At 45.3% G+C, this 21,869-nt stretch overlaps 1 protein-coding gene and 1 long non-coding RNA gene across 3 annotated transcripts in view; both read left to right on the top strand.

Annotated features, from left to right (window-relative positions):
* Window positions 1–10,694, top strand: part of MDGA1 (MAM domain containing glycosylphosphatidylinositol anchor 1) — a 260,864-nt gene extending 250,170 nt beyond the window's left edge. Inside the window, exons 15-17 of one of the 2 annotated variants that reach the window (XM_035108147.3) lie at window positions 1,608–1,732; window positions 7,627–7,735; window positions 8,350–10,694. In XM_035108147.3, coding sequence (XP_034964038.3) covers window positions 1,608–1,732; window positions 7,627–7,735; window positions 8,350–8,438 — 323 coding nt within the window. In that variant the 3' untranslated portion in view covers window positions 8,439–10,694. Of the gene's footprint in view, window positions 1–1,607; window positions 1,733–7,626; window positions 7,736–8,346 lie in introns of both variants that reach the window. The other variant, XM_035108146.3, reaches the window with a different exon arrangement.
* A 3,029-nt stretch (window positions 10,695–13,723) lies between these two features.
* On the top strand, window positions 13,724–20,666 carry LOC148686330 (uncharacterized). The gene is made up of 2 exons (XR_015949108.1): window positions 13,724–14,452; window positions 15,905–20,666. It is a non-coding gene; the product is annotated as an uncharacterized LOC148686330 (long non-coding RNA).
* Window positions 20,667–21,869: the final 1,203 nt, after the last annotated feature.

Here is a 21,869-nt window from a genome sequence, read left to right as displayed (position 1 = left end):
GCATGTGCAAATGTCTAACCATACCTCAAATGTTAAGGTGTTTGTGTTTTTCGAGGCAAAGGTCCTGTATTGAACCAAGCCAGAACCATTAATGCGAAACATTTATTTGAGGCAAGACAGAAAGCATATAAAACATGGAGGGGTTGAGAGGGAGAAAAACAGATTTCCAAGTAAAATGCAGCCCAGTCATATACCTAAGAGCTGAAGACTGAGTGGTTTGTATGGCTTCCCCCCTTTTCCTTTAGTAATTAAATATTGTAATACTGATGTCTGTTTCTAAACGTTTTTATTTTATATTGGCAAGCTGCTTTGTGCAGACAGCTATATTTTGAAATAAGTGTCTCATAAATAAATGTATTTTTATACCACTGCTTCTCCACAGAACTCAAATGGGTGTGCATGTACATGTCCCCCTCCCTTATCTTCACAATGAATGTGAGGCAGCTTAGGCTGGCAGATGATGTGAATTCTGGAGCTTGAGTGGAAGTTCAAACCTGGGCCTCTCCAGGGATCCTAGGCCGCAACCTAACGCCTACAAAACACTCAACCGTTACCCAACGACAACTGCGAGTCCATTTTCAAAGCGGCCTTATTTAGCTACACAGCAGTATAGTCAAACATGCCACAGGGGTCACTCAAGTCAATGCATTCACTACCTGGCAAATTGAGATTGCTGAATTTTTCCATCTCTCATGACTTTTGGCCAATCGTAGCACATTTCCCACGAGAACAAGATAAGCACAAGACCTGATGAACAGGTCTTTAAGTCCTAGTGCGTTCAATGAGGCTTACTTCTCAGAAGACATGTATCGGAATGCACTGTTTCTGACCTTAGTGGTAGGATGAGGAAGCACCCTTACCCACCCACCCTGAGGTTGTTGGATCACAATTTCCCTCATCCCTGAACACTCGCCATGCTGGCTAGGGCTGATGGGAGTTGATCTCTACTTTCTGGAGAGCGGCAGGTACTCCCCTTCTCTGCCTTAATGCATCATTAGCTGCCCTGGGCACAGCTTGATTCAAGGAAAGGGGTTGTACCAAGGAGGAGAACTTGAGTCTAAATTCACATTTTTATTTGTCACATCCAGCATGTAGGAAATAGAATGTAACAGCTCTCCCTCTTTAAATGGTTTCAGTTTGGTTCACATGCGATTCAGAACAATAATGCTCGGCTTTCCTACCAGTTGCTGGAAACTGCAGGAGGGGAGAGTGCTGTTGTACCCAAGTCCTACTTCTGCGCTTCCCATCTGACTTGCCACTGTGAGAACAGGGTGCCTGACTAGATGGGCCACTGGCTCTTCTTATGTCCCCAAATCTACATTGTCTAGTTGGTACTGCAGTGGACTCAGATTGACTGGGAATTAACTAGGTTCCAGGGGGGATTCTGAGGGAAAACATGAACCGTAGGGCAAGAAAACTTTTGAATTGGCATGACAAACCATGTGTTGATTTTTGAATAGCTGTCATTCTGATGCCTTTAATTCGTTGGGAGAACTAGTGTGCAGGACCTGGTTTAGATGCAGGCATAGAATGGCCCCTAAGAGAAAGGAAGAGGTTGCTGTGGAGAAGCAGTGTGACTCCAGTGTCTGGTTGCCGCTCTCTTACAGGCTCCTTAAACCTCTTGGTTCACGTGAAGAATAAACAGCCCACTCAAGCCTTGTCACTCAAAGGGGACAAAGGAAATGCCTGGCAACAAGCACATGTACCTATCAACCCTGCAGGACCTTTCCAGGTAAGCAGATCCTTGGGGGGCCTAGACAACAAATGGCAAATCACATAGATGGGCTAGTGAGACCAGCAGCAAAAGAGCCGGAAAACTTGTTTACTCCTAGTTGCTGTGGTTGTAGAAAAGAAGCCAGAGTCAAAGGGGCCCCGTGCGCTTATTAACAACCTACTTCTCTCCATGAATGGTCAGTTAGTATTGTTACTTGAGCAGCAGGTAGCCATGTAAGCGCATGCTTCAATCTATCCCAAAATTAATTCACACTTTCATCCGGTATTTTCCTGCTGCAATTGGTTTATTTTGCACAAGTCCGTGCATCTATCTTGTCATCTGCTAATAAAGAAAAATGTTGTTGTTTTTCACATAACACGCAATAGATAAGCATCTCTCAGCCATCAACAGATATTTACAAATCAGTTACCTTTTCTGCCCAATCATTTTCAAAGTTAATTACAGGTAGCTTCCATAGGCAAAGTAGCCCAGTTAGTCTTTTGCAGCAAAAACAACAAACAGCCTTGTTACATCTTAAGTACAAAGTTAATGAAGTGGCTAATGGCCCATCACAAAGGCATCTATGGCTGTGACCCTAACTATACCTACTTGGAAGTAAGTCTGACTAAAGTGATTACTTATTTCCATATCATATGATGAGCTTTGCATTCCATGGGTTTTAAAATTTCACAGTAGGAAGCGGATTATCACTGAACACAATGGGATTTACTTATGAGTAGACATAGGATTACCTCATTAGTGCATATAGGCTGCCTTTGGCAACAGATACTTCAGAAATGAGAAAAGTGAAGAGGTGCTTGAATATGTAACAAATATGTAAATAGAAAACAACATGTGCATGTTTTTTTTTAAAAAAAAAGTTAATTGTGGAGAACTAAGGTAGATATCTGTGATGCAATGGGGGTTGAATGAGCAGGTGGAAGGAAAATTGCTTGTTAGTCCATTTTCAACCAGATTTCTCTGACATCCTTAGCACCAGGCTACTACTTGTAACTGATGCTTGAGTCAAGAGCAATGAATCTGCTATTGGCCTCCTAATTATAGGGCAGTTTGTGAGACCCAGACATGCCTTTATTCCCCATCAGTGGTAATTCATGATGATACTTATGCGTTTGTCTGCTAATACATGGCTTGAGCAGCTGTTGTGTGCCAGCTGCCTTGTTATTGCCAAATACGAGGTGACACGAAGGAAGTTTATAAAATTATGCAAAGCATGAAGAGAGTGGATAGAGAAAAGTTTTTATTCTTCTGCCATGACACAAAAGGTAAAGGTGAAGGGACTCCTGATCACTAGGGTTGCAATTTTTCAAGAAGCAAAATTCCTGAGATTTTTTTTAGGAAGATCCCAAAATTCTTGAGCTTTTCAAAGAAACCCACCAAAATTGTTGAGATTTTTTGGGGGAACCAACTCAAATTGTTCAGCTTTTTTGGGGGAAACTCAACCAAAAAATTGTGATTTAAAGCTTTTGGAGCTGTTTCCACTTTCCCCATCACGTTGCCATACATCTGGGTTTTCCCTGATATTTTGCCAATCGGCAAAATTCCCCTGACGCCATTTTTACACCCAGAAACCAGGACATGTCAGGAATTTTCCTACATGACACTAGAAACTGTAGAAATCCAATGAAGCTGGATGTGGCGAGATGCTCTGCAGATAAAAGAAAATACTGTACATATTTATGCAGCATGCAGTTTGACTACAAAATTCGCTCCAACAGAATGCAATGATGGCCACCAATTTACATGAAAGAGGATTGGGCAGATTCATGGAGGAGAAGGCTATCAATAGCTACTAGCCCTAATGGCTGTGCTCTGCCTCCACAGCTGGAGGCAGTAATGATTCTGAATATCAGTCCCTGGAGACCACAGGAGAGGAGAGTGCTCGTGCTCAGATAAACGAATTCCTATGCCCCACAAATAACTCGGATGCATTTTAAATAAAAGCACACATTCTACTTATATAAAAACACGCTGATTCCCGGACCGTCCACAGGCCGGATTGAGAAGGTGATTGGGCTTAGGTTGCCTACCCCTGGCTTAAGGGTTTCTCACAAGCATCTGGTTGGTCACTGTGAGAACAGGATGCGGTACTAGGTGGCCCCTGGCTCTTACTACATTTTTATGTGTGACTGTGGGTAGAATAGGCATCCCCAAACTTTGGCCCTCCAGATGTTTTGGACTACAATTCCCATCTTCCCCGACCACTGGTCCTGTTAGCTAGGGATCATGGGAGTTGTAGGCCAAAACATCTGGAGGGCCGCAGTTTGGGGATGCCTGGGGTAGAATTAAATGTGATGGGAGATGTGTGACTGCTACCGGTAACCCTACAGTGCAGTGCAGCGGCTAAAGTATAGAACAGTGATACTATGTTATTCAGTTGTATTTCTGGATGTTATCAGAAAGGAGGATGAAACTCTGGACCACTAATTTTTGGTGGCAACTACATATTTCATATAATGTGTATTCCAGCATTGGGACTATCCATGTTAGCAGAACGTTTCTTGTGGCCTTTGAGCCAGGCACATTATTACTCTTGTTATCTATAATTGGGTATATAGGAGTAAGCTCACATATTTGCTCTAAGCATTATTTACTTTGCACAAGTTTTTAGAGGCTGTCATCATTTATTATTTTACTGACCCTGTGTCTTTAACAAGCACTTTAACATGCAGCAATTTAGGCAGGGGAAGTTTTTCCTCCTGTGGAGATCCATGGGAAGAAAAACTTTGCTTTGTGAAAACATGCTGCTGGTCGGACTCGATGACCCTTGTGGTCCCTTCCAACTCGAGGATGCTGGACAAGAATTAGCCACTGGCCTGATCCAGCAGGCCTCTTCTTATGTTCTTAGAATGTGGTGGTGCCATGAGAAAACTACTGCTTCCATCGCTGCACTTCATGAGCCACCACTGGGTTTTCTATGGCTGTGTGCTGATACTAAGGAGAGGTTCGCAGCCCTGCAATTTGTGGTGAATGTGGATACAAAGACAGCTGTCATCTTGCAACTGTAGGACATTCGTGTATGAATTTCTAGGTATCCTTATTATTTCATATACGCTTTATTTCTGGAGATATGATACATAATGTATAAACTGCATTTAGGTTTAATTGCAAGAGCCAAACAAGTTTATAAAGGTTCTCTTGTGAATTATATTTCACAAGTTTAAGTTTCTTTAAGTTTAGAGTTGGGATCGGGAAAGGCCCCTCCCACACCTTTCCTCTGTAACTAGCCCAAATTCAGACAGGATGCTGTAGCAATGCAAAGCTATACTCAATGACATTTGCTTGTGGTGATTCAGCAACTGGTTTTGCTTGTGCTCAGGATATAACTAAGGTTTTGTGCATATTTCTTTATTTTGATGTAGGCTTAAGGCTTTATAGGTCAAAACTCGCACTTTGAATTGTGTCTGGAAAATAATTGGCAGCCAGTGCAATTGGTGTAATATACTCAAACTGTCTTGCCCTGGTGAGCAACCTGGCTGCCGAGTTCTGCACCAGCTGAAGTTTCCAAACTGTCCTCAGAGGCAGCCCCACATGTAACATGTTGCAATAATCTAAGGTACAGGTTACCAGAGCATAGACAACAGTAGTTAGCTTATCCCTGCCCAAAGCTAATGGAAGGCACTTGTGAAATGGATTCAGAAAGTATCCCCAAGCTACGTACCTGCTCTTTCAGAGGAAATGTAAACCTATCAAGAGCAGGCAACCGCCCATCAATCTGCTCTAGGAAGCCACTCACTTCAATCTTATTTGGATTGCAACCTATATCTTTGTAGTGTAAATAGGTCCTGTGGTCTGAAAGGGTATTATTTATTATTTTGAGCTGCTGCTGTTCCTTGTGAGCAGCAACCCACAGGTGTTTGTTCCTAGAGAGTTCATTGTGATTGTTATGCCCTGCATCTTTATTTTCTTTGTGCAGGGAATGATTCCTTATGAATGGGCACAGCTCTGTGCATTTGCTTTGTTTACTTAGCTCTGAAGTGCATAGCATACTTTGGGGTGCCATAAAACAATAATCTTGTTACTTGCAAGTGTGCTGTTTATGGCTTGTAGCTCGCTTATTGCTGTGTGCTTAATGACAATGGGGATGGGCAACTAATTTGTTATCATTCAGTTGCTTGTGAGCCTGCTCCAGCATACATTGGTTTAATTCATGCTTTGACTCTCATTTCTGTTATAATGTTTCTGGACCATTTACACTTGACAGTGATGGGAGCATAAATAGCAACACTCATGAACCCAGATTTCTAGGCACACATTACCATTGTCATTTGGTCATATGCCACAAGGCTTATGCAGGGCAACATTACTATTTTTATTCTATCTGGCTCATCTGGGGTTTTTTGGTTGGGCCCTCAAGAACTGGTGATGAACCTGGGGCATTTCCAAATGACCGCATCAGGTGTCCTTCATAGGCATTTGAGATACTGCATCAGTCTCCCAGCTGACTTTTCAGTGGCTATACTGAAGCCTGTGTCTGTACATAATGGTAGGTAGCTAGATGGAGGAATAGTTTTACTGTGAAGTATGGTGAAAGAGAAAGGGCTCCTGCATCGTTCTTTAATGGTTGTGTAGGAGAGGCAATATCAGCAGGTGTAGCTTGACACAAGGGGAGGTGAAATCTCAGAGAGACACATCCCTTCAGACTTTATCCTTTAAATTGCAGCATGTGGGAGGTAAGGAACGTAGTAGAGACGAAGATTTTATTCTGAATACATTGCTAGTGGCAGGCTTGAGTTGCAGCCATCTCTTGCATGATAGGATATGAACACAGAGGTTGGCTTTGCACCTTAGGGAATGGGAAGCGACTGAGCCTTTGCCCTAAGCTGCCCGTAAAGCCTTGTAACCATAGGAACAGCACGCATGGCATGGGCTAATGAAGCTGTAACTGCCAGGCCTCAAGGATGAAGGAGCCCCCTGTGATTCTAGAGTAAGCAGGACAGAAGCAGGAACAAAGTTGTGGCTTTCGCAGTGGTGGGTTTGAGATATTTAGCACTAGAGCAAGCATGAATCCTGCCTGAAACAAGGGAAGATGCAGCTTGACTCGTTCCCTCCTAGCTGGTTGCTTTTGGTGACTCACCTCCTATCATAAGTCCGGGGGCAGATAACGAAACAAGGATGACCCATTAAAATGAGGAGGACATGCAAGAGTATATGCATACTTAGGTATCTACAACTACTTTCCTGTTGTAAACCACTGACACACAAAAAGCTGCAGTGTTTTACGTTGCCTCTGAAAGATGCTCAAGCTTGGGGGCAGGCTCATTCAGTAAAAGATGACTCATGCTTAGGGGTGAGATAAAGGATAGCAAAGATGTGACAAGACAGGAAAAGGTGCTGGTTGAAATGTAACATTGTACTCATATGATTGCTTCTCCAGCACATTTACCACGCAATCCCATAATTGTCTGCTCCGAAATAATCGTCACTGGATTGATTTCCAATTAAGTGTGTAATCCTATTAAGCGTGTAACTGTTGGGGGTAAGCGCCATTGGGCATGGTAGTATTTACTTCTGAGTAGACATGCCTAGGACTACACTGCTCCATTACTCAGTATCAACAGATGAACTTCCTTCCTTTTCCTAAACCATACCTCTTTTCACATTGCTCATTTGATTTAATCTTCATATGCGCTGTTCCATTTCCCCTCTTGTCTATGTCCTGGTTATTTTCTGAGTCATCTGCCATTTGAACCTGCTGATAAGCCTAAAAGTGGATTCTCAGTTGGTACCTACCTTTATGATAGGGCATGGTAAACAAAAAATGGCCCAAAGAGAATTTGGGCGTTTTTCTTCCTTTTAAAAAACAAACAGTAACTTGGAGAATGGGCATGGGTTTGGTCCCTGGCCTGCTACCTGAGATCCTTTCCAACTCTGGTGTGCTCTGCCTGCAGATCATCTTTGAAGGTGTCCGTGGCACAGGCTCAGAGGGAGATATTGCCATTGATGACGTCACTCTAAAAAAGGGAGATTGTCCAAGGAAGCCCATTGTCCCAGACAAAGGTAATGGATTATATTTGGCATAGTGTTTGAATACTTGTATCCCAAATCAGAAGTAAAGGTTGGGAGAATTCTGCATGTTGACTTTACTGTTTTGCTTAATAGCAGCAAGGTCCATTATTGATTAAGGTGTGTGTACCTGCCTCACTTGAATTACTTCGGTGTGCCAAAGTGGAGTCAATGGCACAGGTGAGATTCCTGGGTGACCTGGTGGAACAAGAACTGGGAAACATGCCACACAATTGCCCGGTGCTTAACCAATTTTCCATATGTTGTTGCACAAGCTTTATTGCTCCTCATAACCTTTGCAGTGTTCGTTAACCAAAGAAGTTGTTCTTTAGAACCCTTAATCATCTTTGTTGCCCTCCTCTGGCACACATTCCAGCTCGTCAACATCCTTGAACTGGACACCATACTCCAGGTGTGGTCTGACTAAGGCAGAACAGAGTGGTCCTGTTACTTCTCTTGATGAGGATACTATACTTTTGTTGATGCAGCCTTGAAGATCATGGGCTTTTTCTGTGGCTGCATCACGTTGTTGTTTATACTGCAAAAGCAGGAACACTTACCTTAACTAACCCTTCTTCTTTCTTTCTTTCTTTCTTGCCCTGCAGCAGTTGTCCTTCCAGAAAACGGTGCCATCACCCAAGACAAATTCCCCCTCTGTGGACCGTTACTTTTCTTCCTTTTTGTCCTGCTCAGATGATAGCAAGCGAGTACTTCCGTCTTCTGAGACTTTCCTCCTCCTTTCCTACTTGGTCACCTCTGCTCCTCTTCCTCCCCCTCCTCACTGGCACACCAAAGTGTCCATACCAAAGACTGATAAGCATGACGACGCAAAGGGGATCCAGCTCAGAACGTGTAGGATTCCTGGAGGAAGTCATTATGTCTAAAAGAAAAAGAAAACAAATCTTGATTATTAAAAAAAAAAACAAGAGAAAGAGGGAGGAAGCAATGGAAAGAAGAGATGGAAACAATGGAACGAAAGGCAAAGATGAGAATGACAAAACTATTTAAAAGGATGAATGAAAGTGGGGGAAAGCCACATTTCCTGGGAATAGTGGACAGGACTTCCTCAGGGAAGTGGGAACTTTTGTTTTAAACAAAACAAAATATATTAAAGCACAAATTTCTACAAGAACTCTTACCTTCTTTACCACAGAGCCTCAGTTTAGGAGACAGTCTAGCACAGCGCCCCCTTCTGGATCTCTGTGTTATGACCTTTCCCTGGCTGGCTCTGCCTACCATCATCTGTCTGCTGCAGCACCGCCTCACCTTTCCAAAAGAGCAACCCACTCGTCTCCGTTGGGGGCTCCTCTCCCCTGCGTGCTGGTGACCACGGAATCTCGCCCCCGCTGCATGTGCTTCAGAGTCTCCATATGCATTTTCAAGACTCTCATGTATTTACTTGTCCATGTGCAATTTGCTTTTGACCCATCCTTCACACCTTTGTGCCCCCCAACTTTCGCTTGGCAAAGCAGAGAAACAGACTTGTTGCGGATGGTGGAGATGGATGTGGGGGGGGGGAATCTGGGGCAGACGTAAGCTGCAGGATCAGCTGTTGACCTCCTCTGCCCCCTCCCTCTTTTTCCCCTTCTCAAGCTGCTCAGCTCTCCCTCCCTCCCTTTGAACTTGTTATTTCCACCACCATGGAGGTAGATTGTCACTTTAGCATAGGGAATGAAAGAAGAGGCTTTTTGGTCAGGGACCTCTTTGGCAAGGTGACCGAATTGTGATGCTGTACTTGGCAGCGTCAAAAGCATGAGCTGCAGAAGCCTTAAAGCAAGGATCTCCTCTGAGACAAATTATTTAATAATAACTCTCTCCCATTCCATTTTTTTCCATAATTATCCCACCAAAATCATTTTCATATACTACCTTCCATCTTCTCCTAACCCCTTGACACACCTGAATTTGCAATAGTTGTTTGTTAATTGTAGTACCTACCTGTGGCTCAGTACTAATTGCAGGGTGCTGATATCATGGTGCTTGATTTACCACTCAAGGATGAGACGGCTCTATTTCAGTTTGCATGATGAAGTTGGGAGACAGGTGGAGCCCTCAAGCTGGGGGATGAGCAGAGGAAGCAGGAAAAGAAACAGACCAACCCCACAGGGATGCATGAGGGTGGGGGAGTTTAAAGGGAATTAGGTTGCAGGCTTGTTTTTCAGAGATACCACACTACCACCCTAAGAGACTGAATGATCTCAGGAAAGCAAGCTTGTTGCGCCCAACTTGAGCTGGGCAGTATTAACCCTTCTGAATCAGTATCTTAAACTATACATTATGAAGTCAGGAGGAGGTGGTCTTCCGAGCAGGATGCTTTGGATAAATGTTACCCTGTTGCCCCTACTTCGATAAGCAGCTCACAGAGGGTAGTTTTCAGTACAAGGGTTCACACTGAACCAGTGCACCCATTACTTTGAGCTTGTGAGCTGCATTCGTATTCAAGGAATAGCATGGAGCTACCTTGGGTGTAGAAATACCCCCCTCCCACCCCACCTCCCCTTCCTCCACCTTCAGTGCTGTCTTGGCAAGTCGGGGCCTTTTTCAATCTAAAATGTATTTATTTGAAGGAAGGTTAAAGCAATTTAGGAGCTAGTAATGGTTTTGGTTTCCCCAGTACCCAATGCTTTCATAGACTTGTAGAGTTGGAAGGGCACTGACAGTTACTTAGTCTAGCTCCCTGCAATGCAAGAATCTCAACTAAAACATCCATGAGAGATGGCCAGCCAACCCCTGCTTAAAAACTTTCAATGGAGGAGAGTCCACCACCACAGTCTGGTCCACTGTCAAACAGCTCTTGCTGCCACAAAGTCCTTCCTGATGTTTAGTCGGAATCTCCTTTCTTGTAACCTGAAGTCATTGGTCTGAGTCCTCCCCTCTGGGGCAGGAGAAAACAAGTTTGCTCTATCTTCCATGTGACAGGCCTTTAGATATTTAAAGATGGCTATCATAATTCCTCTCAGTCTCCTCTTATTCAAGCTAAACATACCCAATTCCCTCAACCATTCTTCATAAGGATTGGTTTCCAGACCCTTGATCATCTTGGTCACCCTTCTCTGTACATGTTCCACCTTGTCAATATCCTTCTTAAATTGGACACAGTAGTACAGGTTTTGTTTGACCAAGGCAGAATAGGGCAGTACTATTACTTCTCTGGATACAGTCTGGGCATGTAGCCACAGCAGTGATCAGAGGAGGAACGACCACTGAGAGTAGTGCAGAAAGAAGAAACATCATGGTACACCTGCATCAGCACAACCAGATGCCTTCCTCTGCCCCAGCTGCAACAAAACATGCCTCTCCCGTATCAGTCACTACAGCCACAGCAGGCACATTTGTCTCCCAAGACAGACTGATGCCAGCAGTATTATTTCCCTTGATCAGGACACTATACTTCTGTTGATTCAGCCTAGCTTTATCCCACACATGGAAGGAATAGTGTCCTAAATTGGTTTTTGCAGGGCTGCATATAAATATTTGCAGGGCTAGATTTGTGTGGTAGGTACAGAGTAGGATCCCAGCCAGTTTAACTGCCGAGTTGTGCCTGGATTACCTTGACGGTTCTGAATATGCTGATTCTGCTCCTTCCAAAACTCCTTGCAGGTCAAAGTATACTGGTGGTGCTTGTAATAATCTAAATGTGAAAGGGGATGGAATGGCCATATTCCCTTATGTAGGAAGATTTAAAGCACAATTCTACACATGTCCCATTTAGCTCCATGGGGTTTACTCCCAGATAAACTGTATGGGTCTGCAGAGATTTTTGGTACCCTGAGCAAATATTATCACTGCTGCAAAAGATTTGAGGAGAGCATATGGCATTGATCAGGCATCCCCAAACTGCAGCCCTCCAGATGTTTTGGCCTACAACTCCCATGATCCCTAGCTAGCAGGACCAGTGGTCAGGGAAGGTGGGAATTGTAGTCCAAAACACCTGGAGGGCTGAAGTTTGGGGATGCCTGGCATAGATGAAAGAGATGCTCTTTCATATGGTGATAGTTGTATAGGTTTGGCTGCGAGTGTGAATGCTGGCAGAGGAGAAACATAATTTATGGCATCTGAGAAATTCATTAAGCATACTGACCTCATATTGTTTAATCTGGATTAGATTATATATGTTTTTCCTCCCAGATGTCCCAAGTGCTTTCTTCGTTTTCACAGAGGTAACATTCAGAATTGTTTGCTGTCCATCACTTGCTAGTGGCTCTGATAAAAAATCCTACCCCAGTTATCTCTTACACAAAGGAGGATACTAGATTGCTGTTGTAGAAGAGAACGGTGGTAGGGTCTCAAAATTTCTAAAAAGCCTCCATGACTGGCCTTAATTGCCCCCCCCCTTTAAAAGAGTGGAGGCTGCATCACCCTTTCCTTCTGATTTTACAGCTCTTAGAGCCATTGGATAGGTAAAATCTGTAGATTTCCCCCTCCTATTTGAAGCCATTGAGCATTAACCTTTCCCAACTATCAGCAAAAGCATATGCAAGCACGCGCGCACACACACATTTTTATGCACACTTTACCCTAGTATATGTATTTTGTGGCAGATTATTTGCAGAGAACTGCATTGCAAAATTTGGAGAAATTTGAATTTCAAGGGGTGGCTGTGTTTTGATACATGTATTGTTTCAGAAAGTGTGGATTAGGCAGGTTTGCCTTTAAATACCAACTGAGTCAAATTTCTCCTCAACCCCTAATCATGGAGGCCATATTTTCTTTGAGACTTAGTAGTCTATGGGTAGAAAGTGTTGTGAGCTACCTTTGAAATTTGGAGCGTTTTATTGCAAATAGGCATTGCTGATATTTGGAAGAACAGGCATGTGGGATTGGCCATGTAGAGAGGGACGGGGGGGGGGGGACAAAATACCTATCCTGGGCTGGTATCCTTTCTGTCCCTTTCTCGGTGCATCACCTTTATGATTTGAGCATACATCTATATGAGAATGTGTAAGTAAGGACCAATGGTGCCTATCTATTCATAGGGGATATGACTTGCTTGTAGGAACTAATCATGTATTCAGTTGTCATTGGTTCAGGTATCTTACCAGTGATAAATCTGCATTTTAATCATCATATAAGTCTCAGGGAGCCTCATTTACTGATCCCTCCTCCTTGTTTTCATTCTCTTTCCTTTCTTTGGCTTAGAAATAGCAGGTTTCCTTGGGGAAAATTGCTACCTCAAGTGCCTTGGCTCGTCAGAAGCATAAAACAACAGGTTTCATGTCATTGTACAAACTGTTGTTAAGAGGAAGTGTAGAATGTGTTTTTACAATAGCATGGACAGTGCAGCTGCTTAAACCCTAGACCTGGCATCACAGTTGTTAATACTGGAAGCAGAAACACTTGCAAGTGAAGCAGAGTTGGGTTGCATTAGTACTTGAACATTTAGACCTCCAAGTAAATGTCAGGTACTTCCAGAGAAGTGTTATATCCACTTAGGAATCAGCAGCTACTTATAGCCTAATGGATGTCAGATGTTGTGCTGTTATTTAAAGTACCATACATATAAAATTATTGTTCTGCTGTATCCAAGAGATACTTTTTATGAGTACAAGAAACTTAGAACCTATTCTGTCATCTTAAAGGAGACCTTCAGTTTCAACTGGATGTGGTATTTTGTATTAATTAACCTTGTGTGTTATGATGCAGCTATTGCATGAGACATTTCGTTCATCCAACAAGTGAGTTTCATTGCTGCGTACAGGGCCGTCTTAAACGCCCCTGCCGCTGTGGTGCGCCGGATCTCTCCGGCGCCCTCCCGCCCCGTTTCCCAGCGCGGCGGGCGGGCGCAGCGGCGGGCGGGCGGGCAGGCACAGTGCGATCTCTCTGGCGCCCTGCCGCCCCGTTTCCCAGCGCGGTGGGCGGGTGGGCGCAGCGCGGCTCCCACAGGCGAAGCTGCGTGGCGGATCGGCCGGCGGGCGGGCGCAGCTTGCGGCGCCTTTCTGGCGGGCCGGCGCCATGGTGCCCTGTGCCACCGGGGGTCTACCTAGAGCCGGGCCTGGCTGCGTAACAGCAATGTGTGCAGAAAGAACTGTGAGCTGCAAACCAGTCCATCATGGAAGGTACTATATATTCCTGCGTATAAGACTACATTTTAACCCAGGAAAATCTTCTCAAAAGTCGGGGGTCGTCTTATATGCCAGGTCGTATTTCTTATACGGCAAGTATATCCCAAACTCTCTATTTTAACTGGAAAACTTGGGGGTCGTCTTATACGCCCAGTCATTTTATATGCTGGAATATGCGGTACTACAAAAATCTGAGATACAATATTGTGATTTTCATTTAGGTTTTTTTTGGGGGGGGAGGGGAATAAAGTAAATAAATGAATGTGAACCAATTAAGTATTTAGGTTATGTGTGCGCATATGAGATGGGGGTATATTTGCCATCAGTAAGTCCATTGGTCTCTCTTAGCCATGCCAGACAATGATAACCTTCATATTCAGAGGAAGGATACTTCTAGTTGCCAGGTGCTATGGACAAGCAACAGAGGGTGGCCATTGCCCTCTTGCTTTCTGCTTGGGAGCATTCCAGGGAAATCTGGTTGGTCAGTTGAGGAGAACCCTGGAACAAGAAGCAGCATAGCTTCTTATTGGATGCAGGAGAGCCAAACCAATCAAGCAACAGATATTGTATTATGTGGTGTATCTCACCACTGGAGAAGCATCACAGTGAGTCACTACAGAATGTCTGAAGAAAGGACTGAATTAAACAGGTAGGGCACAGGTGACAAACACAAGGCCCAGGGGCCTAATCCGGCCCGCCAGACCTCGTCATGTGGCCCGCGTAGCCGCCGCCGACAATAACCACTGACAGTAGTTCTGGAGCCTGCGATTGGCCAAGGGTCAAAACCGGGGGCGGAGCTGCAGGCGGAGGCCAGGGCGCTGGAGCCGCGCTGACAGCCTTGGCCAGGGAATTTCAATTTCGAATGAGGCTGAGGGAGGTGGTGGCACAGCGGCCAGACGGGGAAGTGAGATGCAGGAGGAGGAGGAGGAAGCCCGCCGAGGAGGTAGGAAAGTCCTACAGGCGCCGCCGGCAAAGTTGGTGCCGGGACGGAGCAGCGCTGGATTTTTTTTGGGCGGGCTTTGCTGTTGTCTCCGAGAGTGAGTGAGGCGGCACTGGGGAGCCGCCGCCTGCCGTTTCCCTTCCTCTCCTCGGCTGCATCCGGGAGGTGGGCGAGCGAACGGGCGAAAGGGACGTGGAGTGAGCCTGAGGGGGAAGTAGGCGAAGCGCAACAGCCGCTCTCTTGATGGAGCCGGGTTTCTCTTCCCTCTTCCCCCGTTTTCTCCTCATAGACACTCGGAAGGGTGCCTGGCTTTTGCTCAGTTCCGGCGGAGCTGCTCCCCGGGGGGCGGCCGGGAGGGAGGCGGCGGCGACGGCACGGGTTCCTGCTCTTCCCACTCTGCCGCCGCCTCCTCTCAGCCCCTCGTGATGTAGGGCTCCAGATGGAGTCGCCTCGCGGTTTGAGTAGGTGGGAGGGGATTTTTTTTTGGGGGGGGAGGTTTTCAAGCCTCCTCTGCCTGCAGTCCTGGTAGGGAGAGGCGGCAGCGAAGACGACAACAGCGTGTGTGGGGGGAAGAGCAGCTCTGAGGCGAAGATGCACGTCCGCTGGGGCTGCTGCCGCCTTCCTCCTCGGGAAATCCACTGCCCTCCCTCAGCGTGAGGGGAAGGGACTCTGGCGCTGAGGAGGGAGGATGCAAAAGCAAAGCAGGGAGTTGGTGCTGCACCGCATGTTCCTGCCCCTCTCCAAAGTATGGGGTGGGTTGCAGCGTGTGGCATCCTGCCTAGCGGGGTTTGGGTGTGCGCAGGGTGGGAGAGGGAAGCCCTCTTTCCATCTGCAGGTTTTTAATCCCAGCAGTGGCCTTCTCCTTCCTGCCGAAGGTTTAGTTGAGCCCCCCCCCCCCCGGAAGCCGTCGATCCCCACCTTTTGTTCAAATTTCCCTCGTTTACATCCCCTCCCACACACGCGCCACGACGCAGGAATGTGATCCGCGTGGGGGCGGGAATGAGCTTACATTATTACAAAAAAACAGTAATAATTGAATGCAGTGACAATAATTTATGATAATAAAGAGTGGACACATAGTCCTACAGACACAACCGGCCCTTTAAGGGTGACCAAACTGCTGATGCGGCCCCCGATGAATTTGAGTTTGACACCCCTGAGGTAGGGCATGGGGAAATGATTTCAGATTATTAGCTTGCTGGTGCTTAGAATTCATCAATAGTCAAAAGAAAGATTATGGATTTGTATGGCTCTATCTCTTTGCTGTTGTACAAAACTATTTTCCTGCACTTTAGGCAGTTATTACTGGCATTGGGCCAAGTTAGTACATGAGGTGTGAAGGATTGCAACTGCAGTCCCATGCCAAGTGGCCCATGTTAAGCTAGAGGATGTGCCTAAATATGCAGTGCAAACCGAGTTTAGCCTTGGGTCTTGATATAAAGCAACAGGAGTTCAAATGCACCTTGTAAAAAATGATTTTACTGAATCAGTCCCTTAGAAAACACATTTAAATGCAAATAAGAAATGTTTGCAGCCTGCAGATGAAAATGATACTTGTACAGGGTCAGTGCCCAAAAAGAAACATGTCTGCAACCTCCCTCTTTGTGGGCTAGCCTAATATTGTTCAGGCCTCTCAGGCTGAGGCAGAGATCCCTTTTCTGCTTGAAGGAGGAAAATATTGGAGCCTTGTCACGGAGCAGTCTTTTGCTTCCACCAGGTGCTTTTCTCTACTGAGACCAGGCTCCAAAGCAGTTGAACGCTTCTTCCCCTTGTAGCCTTGTGCAAAGCTTGCTACATTTCTCTCAGATCTATAGAGGCGGCTTTAGCCACCAGGCAGCATGCCAACGGCAGGACTGGCATTCTTTGCACAAGAGCTGCCAGTTTTTGGAGTGCTGTCTTGTTCACGTCCCAATGTTTTTCATTTGCCCTGATTGGCCTTGGATGATGTTTAATAAATGAGCAAGACATTTACAGAGGAAGATCTCCCATAGTGCCTTTGAAAATTGCATTTTAACGAGGACCAATTTACACTCCATGGTAATAAACTGCAGTCTAGAGACCATGGTTATCGCAGGAAGCTTACAACCTTAGCCTGCTTTGCAGCTAGAGGAGGCGGCATGGGTAGTTTGAGTGTTTCTGAGTTTTACCCCAAGCAGAGAACTCTGGCAGATTGGTGATAGCCTGCCCTCTGTGTGACAATAGCAGAATCAGGAGGAAGCAGCCTACCCTACATGTGAGAATGTGGGTGGCATTGCCTTCTTGTTCTCGGATGCCTGGTCTATACGCGCAGCAGAATGAGATGGAAATTAGGTGGTGGAAACCGATAGTAGAGCCACTTCAGACTGCAAACAGAGGATCACATCAGACCTCGGTTTGACTTTTCTGTCCTTATCAAATAATCTTCTACAAGAGGGAGAATAATAAGCAGGAGAGAAAATCATTTAACAGATAACCTGATAAGAACTTGACTTCATTCAGCCAACATCCATTTGCTTCATTGCTAAGCAATGCTATAACTAGTGTCTCAGATGGAGCTCCAACTGAGGGAGGAGGCATTTTACACTTTTAAAAGTTATCCAGACACCAGCTTTTCCTGCTTTCGTCTTCATTTCTCCCCACCTCCAGGCACCAACTGATGTAGTCACCTGTTGCACAGAACGGCATCCCTGGCCACATTGCTGCATATACATGTCTGTAGGACAATAGCATTCTCTTTTAGATTGCAGCTCTGCCTACAGAACCAGTGTTACAAATATCTCAGGCACCACACTAACAAGTTGCAGTGAATGCCTGGTGGAGCACTTTGGACAGTGTTATTGGTGTGGCCACCAGCTGAACTTTTTATGATGACACAACCCACTTCCCTAGTATCCAGCCAAATAAATTCCCCAAGTGTGTACTGTATCAAACTCCAATAAATTAAATTGTACTATAAACACAAATCTATACATTGTCATACAGTTTATGAATGCTCTCTTAGATACTGTCTTGCAGAGTGGCATTTCACTGCGCAGAGCTTTGGAGGCGATCTTTGAGACTAATGTTGTTCTCCAAGACAATTGGGGGAACCAACCCCCAGAAGGAATGCTTTTTTTAAAGGGGCTTCCAAAATGTAAGTTCTTACAAAAGGGAAATAACTATGTGTAACCTTTCAAATGCACCTGTCATCAGACAGGGTGAGGTGGTGGTCTCAGGCAGTCTGTTTGGGGGGTACTGTTCAAAAATAGCTAATTTACATTTCTTTATATTATTTTCTCCACCACTGGGGGTGGGATTTAGATTTTCCACCTCAGGCACCAATATTTATTGTGCAATCTTCTGGCTACTAACTCCACTGGGACCAGGACTGACCCACATCTTTACAGCACTAAGCAAGACATGCATGGTCTGCCCCTTACAAGCAGAAGGAGCCAACTGCAACTTCAGGACAGATTCATGCAAACCTACATTTGACAGAAATAATGAAAAGTGGATGAGACTATCTCAGTTGCTGCTCTGCCTCCAAGGCTTTTGATAGGGAGTAAGAGTATCATCCACACAGGCTATACCAGTGAGAGGCCTGTGACAATTAAAAAAACAATAGGTGGCTCAATTCAGAATGGGAACTTCCTTGCTGAGCATTCATAAAAAAAAGCTCTGCGTCTTTCCAGGAGTTCTCCTGTGGCTCATATTTTTGGTACATGCACATGAGCGGCACTGCATGCATATGCATTAATTTATTGTGCCCTGAGAATTTGGCACAATTAGTTTCATTTGGTACTACAGTACCTGCATGGCTGCAGTTATACCATTGTGGATGCTATCCTTTCGTGCAGGCACCCCCAAACTTCGGCCCTCCAGATGTTTTGGACTACAATTCCCATCTTCCCTGACCACTGGTCCTGTTAGCTAGGGATCATGGGAGTTGTAGGCCAAAACATCTGGAGGGCCGCAGTTTGGGGATGCCTGCTTTAGTGACTGGTTGCTGGCAGCATGATATTTTGTAAATTACATGTACGGTTTAGAAGTTCAGGGAATTTCACAGCAATCTGTGAGAGTTTTGTTGAGAGTGAGGGATTAACATTAAATACTTTCTGTGCATACACCCACAAAGCATCTGGCTTTGGGCTGAATGCTGATCACACACCCAAAGTATCTTGTTTAACATCTTGTTGAGAATCTGTGGGTCAGTAAAAGAGCTATAGTAGGAGCTAACAGAAAGATCCACTCAATTATAAATTAGGAAATTCCCGCCCCCATCTTCCTTGTAGATCCCCCCAGTGCAGTGTCTAGCACTCAAGTCTCCTCTGCTTTAGCTACCTGAATCTGAAACTGCAGAAAGGCCAGCTTAAATGGCAAGACAGCCTGGATTCTCGCCAAGAAAGCTAATAGCTAGGAAAGGGATAAGCAGAAAAGGCCAAACTGATACATTAAACAAAACACTTTGCTAACACAAGGATAAATATGGTCTAGAACCCAGTGGGGAAGAGGCTAAGGGACTGGGCAGAAGGAAAAAGCTTTCCCCCTATCCACTTCTCCCTAAAATGGGCTCCACTTAATGCTGACTTTTAGGAAATCTTACCCAACATTTGTACTTGGCAGGCAGAGGCAACTCCAGGGTTAAGAGGGCTTCAGGCAAAGTGACTCTCCTTCCACAGGGGCGGTACCCAGGTTGCCTTGCAGTAGTGGTGGCAATCATGGTAGTGATCCAGTCAGTGCTGGCCAAAGAGGCATATTAATTGCACACACACACCAAAAAAATTGACACTTTTTGCCAAGCTACCCAATAAAATTCCTTTCCCACACTTCCAGTTGCAACTTGCAAGTCAAAAGCATCTGTTTTTCCTTGTGCAAACAAGAGTCCCAAATTTGTTTCGAATATGTCAATTAGCTCTTGAGTTATCACAGCCAGACCATGCACACAAATACTAAATTAGTGGTTTCTCTTTAGGGGGGGTGTCTACAAACAAATTGTTAAGCTTATTCATCCTCCTCGGAATAACCTACAATTCAGCAAAAAATCAATAGTTTAATTTTAGCATTTCATGTAGGCAGAACTGCATAACAAGCCCCTGAGAGATGCTATATTGGGGAAACTGAAAAATGTCAATGGGCACTCACTGCCTGATGCCAGTTGGAGATCCCAGGGCAGCCATTGGCAGAGGGTCTCCTGGGACCCAGACAGCTGCCCAAGGATGTAGCATGCCGGTAACAGGCCTGTAGAAAGGAGATCGTTGCTTTGAGGTTCTAAAGTTAGTCAGTGGAATTATTTCTGTTATGGGACACGGGAATCACTAGCCTCTTGGGCTTGCCGATCAGAAGGTTGGCAGTTTGAATCCCTGTGATGGGGCAAGTTTTCATTGCTCTGTCCCAGTCCTGCCAACCTAGCAGTTTGAAAGCAAGCCAGTGCAAGTAGATAAATAGGTACCACTGTGGCCGGAAGGTAAACAGTGTTTCCGTGCGCTCTGGTTTCCATCACGGTGTTCCATTGTGCCAGAAGCGGTTTAGTCATGCTGGCCACATGACCCAGAAAGCTGTCTGTGGACAAACGCCGGCTCCCTCGGCCTGAAAGCGAGATGAGCACCGCAACCCCACAGTCACCTTTGACTGGACTTAACCGTCCAGGGGTCCTTTACCTTTTCACCTTTATAATCTGTTATGGGGCAGCCTGGGAGAGGGCTTTCTCAGTAACAGCACCCCATCTTTGGTGCTCTTCCATCCTGGATATGGTTGGCACAAACTTCCTTACACTTTTGTTGCCAAGGTAAGGCACATATTCTCACCTAGGCTTCTGTTGCTTAGGTTGGTACTTGATCTACTGCTGACTCATTGTATTACCTGCCCTGCTGCTGTTGTTTTATGTGTGCATATGTTATATTCATTTACTGTACTGGCCCTGGTGGGTTAGGGATATTTTTAAATAAATAACCAAAATAGCAGGCAATCCATTCACCTATGCTCTGTCTGCAGCATCTTGCTCTCATTCTGACACTTCTTCATGGTGGATCTACGGGCAAAGGCTTTACTCCATGGCCCATTTAAATCACAAAGGATGAATGAAGAGGTGACACAAGCTGCAAATCAGGCTATATTTTTCCTTCAATGTGGGTTGCTTGTAAAATGTCTGATCCCCTGCAGGGCTCAGCATCAAAGTGTGCTGCATCTTCTGATCTGGGCTCCTGTAGTGGGTCTTTGAAAAAGCTATTGTATTTCCAGATGCCTTGCACCTGTGCTCCTCTAATATGGAACAACACAGAGAAGGTACTCCAGTGAGCGCATATTTTAAGAGCACAAGGGGAGGCCAATTGAGAGCTCTGTTGCAGGATATGGGGGCCAGCCCGCCCATGTGGTTCAAGGACAAGCGGGACTAGTTTCCTACATCCTTGAGGTGCAAGGACTTTGAAGCTGGCTGTGATATTTCAAAACTTGAGCATATACAGTCCACACCAACACTAGGAGATTGGCAGTGGGTGGATTTGGAATGGAAGGGCTGAAGGTTATCAATTGGGACATGCAAATAGCATCTGGCTGTTAACCGGAAGGTTGGTGGCTTGAGCCCACCCAAGGAAGGCTTGGGGCAGGGTTCCTGCATTGCAGGGGGTTGGACTAGATGACCCCTGGGGTCCCTTCCAACTCTACAAAGCTATGGCTCAAGTACTGGGAGTAAGGAATCTGGAAGCAGAGAAAAAAATCAGGCATCAGAACGCTGGTTGCCACTTATGAAATCAAGAGCACATCTCCCCATGCTCCATAGTTGAATTTGGATAGCCAATTTGGATAGCTGCTTGACTTTTGCAACTGTATAGATGGAGAAATGGTAACACATGCACTATGTTAATGCATTAGAATACTTTGTATCTTCTCTTCACTAGATCTTCCTTACTCTGGTTTCAAGTTCAAGAAATCACCATGATACATATCTATCATTACATTTCCAAGGTTCCCTAGCTGGGAACTACATACTGATGAAGCATTTCTGAATTCTTGGGGCTAAACTGAGAGATGTAACACACACACACACACACACGCCACACAGAGAGCGCTAATGGCTTTATATTGAGAAAAATGGTAGAGAGAGCAAGAGTAGTACCATAAGTCACCCTCTCCCAGAGCACTGATTTCCTGATTTTCATATCCACCTCATGGG

This window comes from Zootoca vivipara, chromosome 3, assembly GCF_965207765.1.
Source record: "Zootoca vivipara chromosome 3, rZooViv2.hap1.1, whole genome shotgun sequence".
In the NCBI taxonomy this organism is placed as follows: domain Eukaryota; kingdom Metazoa; phylum Chordata; class Lepidosauria; order Squamata; family Lacertidae; genus Zootoca; species Zootoca vivipara.
The sequence above is the reverse complement of the archived record's forward strand: the minus strand, read 5'-3'. Positions and strand labels throughout refer to the sequence as shown.